This window comes from Corvus cornix, chromosome 26 (assembly GCF_000738735.6).
Source record: "Corvus cornix cornix isolate S_Up_H32 chromosome 26, ASM73873v5, whole genome shotgun sequence".
Taxonomy (NCBI): domain Eukaryota; kingdom Metazoa; phylum Chordata; class Aves; order Passeriformes; family Corvidae; genus Corvus; species Corvus cornix.
Window position 1 is genome coordinate 676,183 of NC_046354.1, and position 12,003 is coordinate 688,185.

General features: G+C 49.7%; 3 protein-coding genes across 4 annotated transcripts; 1 reads left to right on the forward strand and 2 right to left on the reverse strand.

Annotated features, from left to right (window-relative positions):
* Positions 1-558: 558 nt before the first annotated feature.
* On the forward strand, positions 559-3,446 carry ADORA3 (adenosine A3 receptor). Its single transcript, XM_010404301.4, has 2 exons — positions 559-1,598; positions 2,442-3,446. Exons 1-2 carry the CDS (start codon positions 1,249-1,251, stop codon positions 3,040-3,042), a joined length of 951 nt encoding a protein of 316 aa, XP_010402603.1. The 5' UTR covers positions 559-1,248; the 3' UTR covers positions 3,043-3,446.
* Positions 3,447-4,885: 1,439 nt separating this feature from the next.
* On the reverse strand, positions 4,886-8,980 carry LOC109145254 (transmembrane protein C1orf162 homolog). 2 transcript variants are annotated; one of them, XM_019288791.3, is made up of 6 exons: positions 8,044-8,980; positions 7,265-7,327; positions 6,853-6,964; positions 6,452-6,540; positions 5,942-6,021; positions 4,886-5,494 (listed from the first exon to the last, which is right to left on the reverse strand). In XM_019288791.3, exons 2-6 carry the CDS (start codon positions 7,293-7,295, stop codon positions 5,435-5,437), a joined length of 372 nt encoding a protein of 123 aa, XP_019144336.1. In that variant the 5' UTR covers positions 7,296-7,327; positions 8,044-8,980; the 3' UTR covers positions 4,886-5,434. The 2 variants fall into 2 exon arrangements, with proteins under 2 accessions (XP_019144336.1, XP_019144334.1); XM_019288789.3 differs by having other exon boundaries at positions 6,452-6,543.
* Positions 8,981-9,081: 101 nt separating this feature from the next.
* On the reverse strand, positions 9,082-11,998 carry ATP5PB (ATP synthase peripheral stalk-membrane subunit b). Its single transcript, XM_039565440.1, has 7 exons — positions 11,883-11,998; positions 11,735-11,777; positions 11,163-11,308; positions 10,508-10,671; positions 9,892-10,017; positions 9,580-9,759; positions 9,082-9,238 (listed from the first exon to the last, which is right to left on the reverse strand). The coding sequence occupies exons 1-7, from the start codon at positions 11,908-11,910 to the stop codon at positions 9,167-9,169; spliced, it is 759 nt and encodes a 252-aa protein (XP_039421374.1). The 5' UTR covers positions 11,911-11,998; the 3' UTR covers positions 9,082-9,166.
* Between the last annotated feature and the right edge of the window lie 5 nt (positions 11,999-12,003).

Genomic DNA, 12,003 nt, shown 5'->3' on the forward strand with positions numbered 1-12,003 from the left:
ATCACTTTGCAAGCTGTAAAAACCTCCAGCCCTGTGTTTCCTGAGCCTGGGGCTGAAGGAGAGCAGTGGGAGAAGGGCCGAGTGCCCCCGAAGGAGGATGCAGGGCCCGAGGAAGGGATGCAGCACCCACAGCACCCCAGGGCTGAGGGAAAGCCGCGCTCATGCGGGGCAGGGGCAGCAGAAGGGCACAGGCTCATCCTCCTTTGGTGACGGAGGAGTCACAGCAGTCCAGCACCGTGGCTTTGTCATATTTAGGACAGGAAACAGATGCTGCCTGGTGAGGAAGCACCTGAGGAGTATCAGAGCACCTTGTGCCTGCCCCGGCAGGAACCTGGTGGGAACAGGGGGTACTGGGTGGAACCCCCCCGATTTGGCCCCAGCTGGGCTCGGTGGCATCGCCCTCGGACACAGTGTCCCACGGAAAGCACCTGCCTTCGGAGGAAAAGGGATGGGCAGGGCCAGAGCTGTTAAACCTGAGCGCTGCTGCAAACCCCGCTTGCACAGGGGCTGCTCCATCCTCCGGCCGCAGCTCCGGCCGCCCCGTCCGGCCGGGTCAGGGTGTTCTCACAGGGTGGAGCCTCTGCTCCAGCACCCTCCCTCTGCCTTTACAACTTAGTTTTCTTTCTCATAGTCCTACTCTGATTTGATTGGGAGTTATTTTTTCCCCAACTCAAGTCTGCTTTGCCACGTTGGTAATGACAGAGTGACCTCTCCCTGTCCTTACCTTCACCCATGAGCCTTTCGTTTTTTAATGCAGCTGCCTTCAACACCCCTGAGCTGCCTCAGTTGTGATAGCGACTGTGGACAGATTAACTGGAATGATAAGTGGCAGCTTTGCAGCCAACTGCTGTTGACATTTTTGACTTCCAAAACGGCTTGTAAGAGGAACCTGTAAAACTGTTTCTTTATAAGTTGCTGGTAAGAAGGACTGCCCGTCCTTTCCCTTGAAGACGGCTTCCTTCCCAAGGCACTTTGCTGACTCGAGGCTGCTGAAGGGATGCAGTGAGCTTCAGGAGGGGTCTCCAGAGAGGGGAACAGTTCCTGGATGCTGAGATATCTGCAGCTGGGGGAGGCAACAGCTGATTTGCTGCCTGGGTGCTGAGGACATGAAATAGTGCAGAGGTTTGGATGTTGGAGCGTCTCTAGAACAAGCGAGCAGCAGACACTGAAGATCCCACACGTGGCCATCGATGCCTGCATTTCCTTCCGCAGCTTCAGCCAGCGAGGGAGCAACTGCAGGAGCTCACGATGCCAAACAACAGCCTGGCCCTGAGCAGCCTGGATGCGATTTACATCGGCAGCGAGTGCCTGGTGGCTCTGTTTGCCACTCTGGGCAACATCCTGGTGATCTGGGTGGTGAGGCTGAACGCGGCGTTCCAGAACACGACGCTCTATTTCATCGCGTCCCTGGCGCTGGCCGACATTGCCGTGGGGCTCCTGGTCATGCCCCTGGCCATTGTGGTGAGCCTGGGCGTCACCGTGCCCTCCTACAGCTGCCTCTTCATGTGCTGCCTCATGGTGGTGTTCACCAACGCCTCCATCCTGTCCCTGCTGGCCATCGCCATCGACAGGTACCTGCGAGTAAAGCTGCCCACCAGGTGAGGCTGCCTCGGGCTCCTCTGCCCAGCTTCTGCCCCACCTCCTCTGTCCTCCTTAACCTGGCCCCTTTCTAACAAATAATTACTTGAAGTGGATGCTTGTGCCTCAAAGCCCACCTGAGCACCCGGGGGTGCTCACGAACAGCTCGGTGTTACCAGGTGTTATCACCGATCAGAATTTAGTCACAGGATGTGTCTGTGGGCACACTTGAATTTTCACCACTTTGGTTAACTGCACAGGATGCTGAGCGTATTACAAGTTTCTTTGGGTTTCTGAGGCTTGTCTTCTAAATAAAGTTCCTTTTAGTATTTGCTGAAAATACAAAAGTACTAACAAACTTATTAACAGTTAACTAAAGTTTACATTTAAATGAAAAGTACACAAGCTAGAAAAGCAAAGCATAACCTCAAGCATCCAAGAAGTCATATTTTATAATGGGAAAGGACCTGTGAAGCTGAAGAATGAATTTTAATCCTGCAAATGGCATAAACCAAATATAAAGAGGAAGGTACACCCAAGGAAGCAAAGAAATAAGATAGGACTGCAGCAAAGCAATATCCTGGCAAGAGGAGAACTAAGATCATAATGAAAGAAGAAATAAAATAGGTGAAAACATCCAATTTTAAACAAGGGAACTTAAGCCCAGTTCTTACTGATGCTGCAAAGTAACTGTTACAAATGAACAGTTGGGGCTTCTCTCAAGATAAAATTTGGTTTCCCCACAAAAAAAGTTAATGCTTCATTTTCTAACAATGATCCTGCAGTACCTGAACAGGCGAGTTCACCCTTAACTACTTTAAAACACTTCTCTTTAACATGACCTGGGATTTCTTCCCCTACAGATATAAAATAATCACAACAGAGAGGAGAGTTTGGTGGGCCCTGGGGCTGTGCTGGTCTCTGTCCCTGCTGGGAGGGCTTGTCCCCATGTTTGGCTGGAACAAGGCAGACCCAAGGAGCTCCAGCTTCCTGAGGTGCCGGTTCATCTCCGTGATGAGGATGGATTACATGGTGTATTTCTGCTTCTTCACATGGACCCTCGTGCCCCTGCTCATCATGTGTGCCCTGTATGCCGAGATCTTCTACATCATCCGCACAAAGCTCAGCCAAGGGACCGGTGTGAGAGGGGCTGGGGCTTTCTATGGCCAGGAGTTCAAGACAGCCAAGTCTCTTGCACTTGTTCTTTTCCTGTTTGCAATATCCTGGTTGCCTCTGTGCATTATAAACTGCGTTTCCTATTTCTACCCCGAGTCTCAGATCCCCCCGTATTTGATGTACTTGGGAATCCTCTTATCCCATGCCAATTCTGCCATGAACCCCATTGTCTATGCCTGCAAGATAAAGAAGTTCAAAACCACGTACCTTTTAATTTTAAAGACCTATATCCTGTGCGAAAAACCAGACCCAGCTCTTAAAGAGCAAACAACAGACCCAGAGTCATAAACAAAGGTAGAACCCTCCAGTGGGTACCAGACCACTGATAAACCACCTGGCTTTGCTAAGGAACTCTCGGGAAACTGCAGCAACCTGTAGCTCTGAAGCTGCTCTGAAGCTGTGTGTGAATATATGTCTTTATGGAATATAATCTCTAAACACAGAAGATGGAAATTTTGTCTCGTGTTGAGGGTTTTGGGGTTTTTTAACGTGAGGATTGGTTGAGTTGATTGAAAAATAGGATGTGTTCTTTGCTGTTCACAGTCCAGCAGCTCACAAGCTCACTGACTGTTCTCACACCATTTGTCTTGTCTGTCCATTTAGACTAAACTCGAGTCTGGTCAGCTTGTGCTTCAGCCAGTGTTGTCACATTTTCATGAGTAATAATAAATATTAGATGGATTTTACATTAATTCAGCCTGCTGAGTCTTCCCATGACAATCAAAAAACCCTGCCCAGTTTCAGTCAATGTCTGGGATGGCACAGAAGTTGCAGTAATTGTTACACCACAGCTGACACAGCCCATTTTTAGGGAACATGGGTCAAACTGAAAAGAGGTTGTTAAAGGCCAGGCTCTTTTTTTCTCCATCTTTGAATAATAAAAGAGGTCTAGAAAAAGCACAAAAGGGAGCACATCATTCTGTTTCTTATCACAGAGTGTTGGCATCTGTTCCCTAGCTGAGATCAGGCATCTCATCTCTTATCTGATGTAACCCTTGTCACAGGCCAAAGCCCAGCACAGTGACACAGCTCAGCTCTATAAATAAACAAGGCAAAGGAAGCCACTGCACAAGAACATCGGAACTTACTGCAGGATCTCTTACGATCATTGATGGACCTGATTGATTTCAGCAGAAAAGCAGGTCCCGCCTAAACAGCAGAAAGTTATTTGTTAGAATGATGCACGGGGACCTTTGCTGATGTGTTTTGGACAAATTGAGGGAAGAGGGAGCGACTCTGCACCGAATTCCTGGCAGGCTGCCTGGCAAACTCCAAGGGAATGAGGCACAAGGATATGGAGGAAGAACAGAGAGGACCAAGAGCAAGCTGCAAACAGAGCAGTCCCAGCCAGCTGACTGCTCACCCGAGGGACCCCAGCCCACAGCTCACCTTCGAGTGAGGGAGGGAGACGCTCCCCACGTTTTCTTTATTAAATAGAGTTTGAAGAAACTGAGGTGAGAGCAAAACAAAGACCACGAGTTGTTCTACTGACCCTGTGGAAGTCTGTGGCACCCGCAGCAATCTGTGGCCAAGCCCCCACCACCACACCCCACATTTCAGAGCATCAGAGCGCCTGGCCACACTTTTCAGTTGTTCGCCGAGGTTCCAGCAGCTGCTGTGAGGAGGAGGCAGGAGAGCGCAGTGGAGCTGCCGGAGCTGGAGCCCCTGCGCTGGTAGCGGGGCTGGGAAGGCAGCGCAGCAGCCCCGGCTCGGTGCGCCCGTCCCCGGCTCGGTGAGGCCATCCCCGGCTCGGTGCGCCCGTGCCCGGCTCGGTGCGCCCGTCCCCGGCTCGGTGCGCCCGTCCCCGGCTCGGTGCGCCCATGCCCGGCTCGGTGCGCCCATGCCCGGCTCGGTGCGCCCGTCCCCGGCTCGGTGCGCCCGTCCCCGGCTCGGTGCGCCCGTGCCCGGCTCGGTGCGCCCATCCCCGGCTCGGTGCGCCCGTGCCCGGCTCGGTGAGGCCATCCCCGGCTCGGTGCGCCCGTGCCCGGCTCGGTGCGCCCGTGCCCGGCTCGGTGCGCCCATGCCCGGCTCGGTGCTGCCATCAGGCGGCACCTCCAGCCCGGCTCCTGCGGGGCTGCTCCGACACAGGCGCTCGTGGAAACTTAACCCCAGTTCATGAAAAGGGAACGAGTTTTAACTTTTTTACAGTGTATTTAGAACACTCTGGGTAATAACGCGTGAATGAGCATTTCCAGAGGTTTTGACTGTCACACTGTGATTGTGCATTTCTTTTACGGGACCCAACCTGAAAGCGGAGATTTGCATACAAACATTTCATTATCATTACGTCAATAACAGAAAATAACTAAGCAGAGCACTTGGCAATAAAAAAAAACAAACCAGAAAATGCTAGAGTTGGTGACAGAAAAGGGAAACAGACGTGGATAGATGCAGAAAAACATTTTCATTTCTCAATTCTCTCTGGTAGTTCTCACAAACGGAAACTCTACAAGGGCATGGAGATCTCTACAAATGAGGAAATCCTGTATAGAAAACCTCAAATTGCCCACAGCCATTGGCAGCCAGTTTGGAACAGGAGACAATTTCCTGTCATAATTACAAAAAGAGCTGTGTTACGGAAGGCATGGGGGCACTCCCAGAGCAGGCCTTGGTGTAACATCCTGGTGGCTTCTGATGTCCAGAAAGTGGGAGCATTTTTATTTCACTCAGAACTTCTTCATCACACAGCCAGTGGTGTCCGGCCCCGCTGGAAGACCAGAGTGCTGTAGGTCACCTCATTCTGGGGATGTGAGAGAAGCCACAGACATTAGACAGTGCACAAGCACTGCAGGTCAGCAGGAATTTCCCACTTTTAACTTGTCCTCAACACCACACACCATAAACAGCCTGTCCCTGCATGCAGGAAATTGGTAAATGCTGGTTCATCCCACTGGCCAGTCTGGCTCGGAGTTCTGGGTCAAGTCTCCTTTAGGAGCTTCCAAAGAATTAATATCACAGAGGAAAATGGCAGAAATGCTTCCTCTTTAAAAATATTTCTCCTACCCCGCCTAGTCTGTGGTTTAGTTAAGCCCCAGAAACCCTGAAGTTCCTTGTCAAAAGAACTGCTGAGCAACAGTCGAGTCTCAAAGGCAACTCTTCTCCCTCCCACCCCAATGAATATTTACCCCACTGTCCATAATGTGAAATATCTGCATAAAGTGTTAGAAATAACAGTTGTGACATTTACCTGGGGGCTCCTGGCACAGTCCTCGGCTGCCATCTGGGAGAAAACTTCCTCTTGTAAATTTTGGTGGGGTCTTTTACAAGCTGGGAAGGAAAGGGATCCCAGTCTCAGCTGTTTGCACTGTGCTTGGAGACAGCAATGCAAGGGAGGCTGGAGAGGGGGTGACAGAGAGGTGATGTGCAAACTCTGTCACGGACCTGCACAGCGAAGTGGCAGCTGGGCTGCCCAGTCCCTGCACACCTCTTGGAAGTGGCCAGGGTGAAAGGCACTGAGGAATTCAGTGCGGCCAGGATTAGGATGAGAAAAGCCCGCAACCAACAAAAGCCTCCACAGCTCATCAGTGGCAAAGTTAATTCCTGAAAACAACCCCTGGGGTGATTCACGAGGAGTTACTGCCAGGGACGAGCTGTTCATCAATAGAGTTATTCAAGGCAGACGTTATTTGTGCCACTTTCTAAGTACCTTCTGCAGTCACCACCACTCTGCTGTTATGCCCTCAACTGTGCCACTTACTTTTCCTGAAGAGGGAGATGATTGCAAAAACCAGGACAGTCAGGAGGATGCCAGAGAGGAAGGCCAGTGCCATGAACAGTATTTCATGGCTGCTGATACACAGAAAATCCTGTCAGAATTCCCAGTTATGACAGAGGGGTTGAAGCATCAGTAGTGCTCAAATTCACCAAACTTTATGGAGTGTAACACGTTTATCCCAAGCCCCATGAGATCAACAGGTGTATATCTGCATTGAGCATCTCTAGGAATCACCCACCCAGTTCACAGACTAGGAAATTCTAACTGAATTTTAAACCCTCAAGATGTTAAATATGTGCTATATGACCCTTCCCTTGCAGGAAGAGGCTGCAGTCTCAGGAAACTCTGGGTTTGAAGTCAGAAAATAAAGGCGGAACATTTACGTGTTAATCCAGCATCTGACTTCTGCAGCTCTGAGATCATCTGCAGGGGTGTGGGCAGTGGTGTGGATGGTGGTAGGGACAGTGGTAGTAGTGGAAATGGGTTCTGGTGCAACTGCAATAGAAAAAAAAAATCACAGACTTGTTTTAAAATATGCAACATTCTCCAGTAGTACTGCAAGCAACTAGACCCACATGGAGACGTGTGTCTGTAGAGGTCTGTCTGAAAGCAGAACCACCAGACAGGAAAATTCAGCTGTTCAGACAATGACTGTGCTGGGCAGCCTCTGGCAGCCATGCAGTTCTTCCCCAAACACCCCCGGCTGCTGAGCCTCCCCCACAGCAGCCCCTGCGTCAGGACATCACCTCAGTCAGGAATGTTGCAGCTAAGGAAATTCCTTACAAAATAAAATACCTGGAGCCGGTTTGGAGGAAGAGCCTCCCATTCTCCCAGAGCATTAACTGACAGGAAGAGAAACTGAAAGAAAGGGAGAAGAGTTTTATATTTATATACAAATGCACATGAGCAAAACAAACCTCTCACCCTCTTCGAACTCAAGAGACTTGATTTAGTTTTTATCCATTTCTTGGAAATTTTATGAAAGTGGCACAAAGCCACTCAAACGTGGCAGTTCCTCAGCATCAACCCCTTCCCAGTGTCTTGTTCCTGCCCACACGAGTTCACTGCTCCTTGGTGGGCATGGTGCCTTCTCCACCCAAAGAATGGAGGATATTTAATAACTAAAAGGACCTACAGGATTATTTTTGCAGCAGCTAAAACCATATGAACATTTTCATAATCAGCAGCAGCTTTGAAAAGTTCCTCCCTTGATGTTTTTGTTTAAGTTAAATTGACTTTCCCACCAAACCAGGAACAGTAACTTTCTTCTCAAATTGGGGGGTGGAACCTTAAAGATAGGGATTCTTAAAGATATTCTACTACAAAATCCCTACACTGGCATTTCTCACCACGTGCTCTGCAAACTTCATGTAGTGAATAATATGAAAATATTACAATAACATGAAAATAAACACCCTGTTCTCTGCTGCTGCCACTTTTCCCACTGTATCCCATTGTTGCCCACATTCCAGAGGAGTCAAACCATGAAACCTCCCAGTTTCCCACACCAAACCTCATGGGGTGCTGTGTTTGCAATAATAAAAGAAACAAGAAATGATACAGCTCTTTCTTACCTCCCACCATGAAGCGCTGCTGGAAAACTCCCCAAGCGTCAGCACACCAGTTCAACCACTTGCTTTGTGAGAAGAATCTGTCACACCAGTTAACAGCTCAAATGTCAATCAGATGTGAGCTTACACAATTGTGGAAGTTGAGTAACTTCACTTTTCATTTAAATTGACAAAAAACAGGAAACCATGAAAGACACCTGCATTCTCTGGAACTGTTAATCTAAATAAAGTAAGGCAGCTTCAGCTTAGGTTGGCTTGAAGTAAGGTTCTTACCTCTAAAGAACACCACTTTGGTGAACTGATGCACTGAAAAGTGTAGAAAACCGTGTTTCTTATAATCCCACTGAGAAACGGGATTGCAGGCACCCCCCAGTCTGCCCACCTGGGTTTATGGACTGGGTAAAACACATCCCAGCACATGGGACGAGTTTATTCATGTGTGTGCTTTGCTGGGATTTTTGAGTTTTAACGAATTCCTTCAGGGAAAAGCTCCCTACAAAAAGGAAATGAAGAGATGGAAAACCCCCTCAATAAACTTACCCATTTATTTCCCTGTTTTAACCTGACTACTGACAAAGTCAGCTGAGGCCAAGTTTTTCAGGAGCTTTTGACACATTTTCTGCCAGATCACTCTTCTCCCAGAACCCAAACACTCAACACTACACAAGGCTTTATGGTGAAAGGGGGTTTCCAGCTCCTCTAGGAAACAAGGACATTCACTCAGAGCCCCTCCAAGCACGGGGCCAGGTGAATGGGAGCACAAATCATCCTGACTTTAGAACATGTGTACAAGGGCAGCAGGTATCTGCGGTTGTTACCACACAGAATTCTAGCACACAGATCAGTTTTAGCACCAGATTTTTTCCCTGTGAAGTTCTGTGTCTCTGAAAGTGTTCAAGACCAAACAAGGAATCCAACACGATCTCACACACTGTGGTTTCAACTCATCCCCCACCACAAACCAGCTGTAGTGGTTGGTGTGACCATCCAGCGACTTCAAACACAAACAGGCAGGGACTGCCACTAGTGAAAGACAGCAAAGGAGTTTTTTTGTCTGTTTAATGATATTTAGAGTCATACAGTTTCCAACAGTAGGTATTGGAACATGTCAGTGGGCTCAGACTGCTCACACGGCTGCGTGGGTGCTCTTGGACAGTGCCTTCAGGTCCAGGATGCACTTGGCAATGCTCTCCTTCTGCTGCAAGAGACAAGAAACAGCCTTCAGAGGACATTTCAACAAGCAAAAGAGACATTTAAGTGCATTTTAGATAAACCTTTTTAGACCTGTAAGTTACTGATTAAGAGGGATGCAATTATAGCTCATGAAGTCAGAGATTCACATCCAGTAAAGCACAGATGCGTGGAATCCCAGAAGGTTTGGGTTGGAAGGGATCTCAAAGCTCATCCAGTCCGACCCCCAGCCATGGGCACGGACACCTCCCACTATCCCAGGTTACCCAGCACCTCCTGAGCCAGGAGCCCCAAACAGCAAATCTTTGTGCAGGCTAAAATGTGAAGCAGGTAAAACCCAGCAAGTACCTGCTGAGGTGTGATGCTCTGAACAACGTTCTTCTCCACCCACTGGATCATGTGGTCCTGCTCTTTCTGCCGCTTCAGGGTCTGCATGGCCACCTGGTAGTCCAGCCTCTTCTTCACCTCGTTGTACACCATCAGTAACCGCTCCCGGTAGTTGGCTTCCAGCAGCATTGCAATGTTGTTCTGCACACAGAGCAGGAAACAAGAGCTTCATGTCTGGCAGGAACACCAAGCAGCAGCAGAACATGTCAGGAGTCCCAGGACCCCAGCAGGGCAGGCTACCCTGGGGCTGAGCAGCAGCACTGCCCCACTCACCCGCTTGGCATCAAAGAGGTAACTGCGGCCTTCGACCCTCCACTGCTCCTTCTTCTCCTCCTCGATGGCCGTCTGCAGGGTCTGGATGGCCTCGTTCTTCACGGCTAAAGCCGTGGCCACTTTCTCCTGAAAGACACAAAGAACTCCACGCTTCAGAATCACAGTCAGGTGCAAGGAAAACAAGCGATCCACAATTAATCCTGGAATGTCGCATTAAGCTGTGAGCAATGTCTGTGAACTGCCCTGTGCCAGGGCTAAGCTGTGGCAAGAGAGGAGAATGAGGGTTCACAATCAATCATGGAATCCCAGACTGGTTTGGGTTGGAAGGACATTAAAGCTCATCCAGTGCCACCCCTGCCACGGGCAGGGACACCTCCCACTGTCCCAGGCTGCTCCAAGCCCCAATGTCCAGCCTGGCCTTGGGCACTGCCAGGGATCCAGGGGCAGCCACAGCTGCTCTGGGCAGCCTCTGCCAGGGCCTGCCCACCCTCCCAGGGAACAATTCTTTCCCAACATCCCATCTAACCCTGCTCTCTGCCACTTTCAAGCCATTTGTACTTTAACAAAACCATCCCTTACTAACAACTACACAGTCAAATTACAGTTTCTTCGTTACCTCGTTAAGTTTGTCAGCAAAAGCAGCGACATCAGGCCCAAACTTCTTGATGCCATAAACGATGACTGTCAATATGCAGATAGCTGCTACTGTCTCGTGGTTAATGACGTAGATCTCCTTGGAAAGAAGGTAAAGCAGGAGACCAGTGCCCAACATGTAGGGCCCTACAGAAAGAATAAAGCGGCATTATTTGTAAAAAGCATAAAGAGGCTCAATAAACTCGAATACCTAAGAGGGAGCTACTCTAAAGGCTCACAAGATCGGGAAGAAGTGTTCTGTTTCACCAGGACAAAAAGCAGAGTCACAACTCCACCTGGGAAAGGTGCCACAAGGAATCTCACCAGAAATGGAAGCAGCTTGTACCTGACATAGGACTTGCTGCTTCTGCTCATTCAGAAACATGCAGAATTCCCTGTTTGAATGTTTTAAGGACCAAGAGGCAACTAAATCTTCCTATAAAATCAATTATATAAATTAATGGAATTCTTTCAACCATTAGGTGTCTAACTTTAGAGCCAGGAGTCCTGGATTGGCTTGTTCTTCACAACCTGCACATGCAAAATACTTATTTTCCCTAATATTTTACCTTTTCAGCAGCCAACTGGTGGACAAAACCACCTAAGCATAGCTAAAAATCGTAAGAGTCTGTATTAACCTGTAACTCCTGTTTTAGGATAGAGAAACTGGAAAAACTCCTCAGGGATCAAACCATGACGAACTTCTCCTCCCTTCTCAGGCAGAGGCGGCACAGGAGCCAAACTCTGCTGAGTTGTGTGCAGTGGTCTTGTGGTGTGCAACACCCTGTGAACAAGGAGAATGCTTCAGTTATGATTCTTATTAAAAAAAATAAACCCAAACCACCCTTAGACGAGGCTCAAGCACATTTCCAATTAAATAAGTAGGTAACAGGTGCCCAGAGAAGCTGTGGCAGGCCAGGTTGGACCTGCTCAAGTGGAAGGTGTCCCTGGCCACGGCGGGCGGTGGAACTGGATGAGCTTTAAGGTCCCTTCCAACCCAAACCATCCCCTGATTCGAAAAAGGTGGCATTTATTAGACACACCTCCTTTCGGAAGTGGGTGGGACTAAATAACCTCCAGAAATTCCTCCCCACCGTCCCTATTTTATACTCCTACAACACGAATGAGGAAAGTAAGAGACAAAACCCTAGAATAACGCTGTTTAAGCACGAATCCCGGCCGGTTTCCGAGGGGTTCCCGCAGTACTCACCCCACGGCGACGGGCGGCGGCAGCGCCCTCAGCGCGGCGGGGGCTGAGAGGACAAGAGAGCAGAGAGGGCGTCAGGGCAGAGCTCGGCCAACACCCCCCGCCAGCCACCCCGCTCCCCCCCCGAGAAGCGCTGCTCCCCGCGGCTCACCGGCGCGCAGGACGAGGCGGGAGAGCATGGCGGGCCGGGGAAGGGCCGGGGAGCGCCGTGAGGAGCGGCGGCCGGAGCGCTGCTGCCGGTGACCGCTGACCGCCGCCGCCGGGCGCTGAGA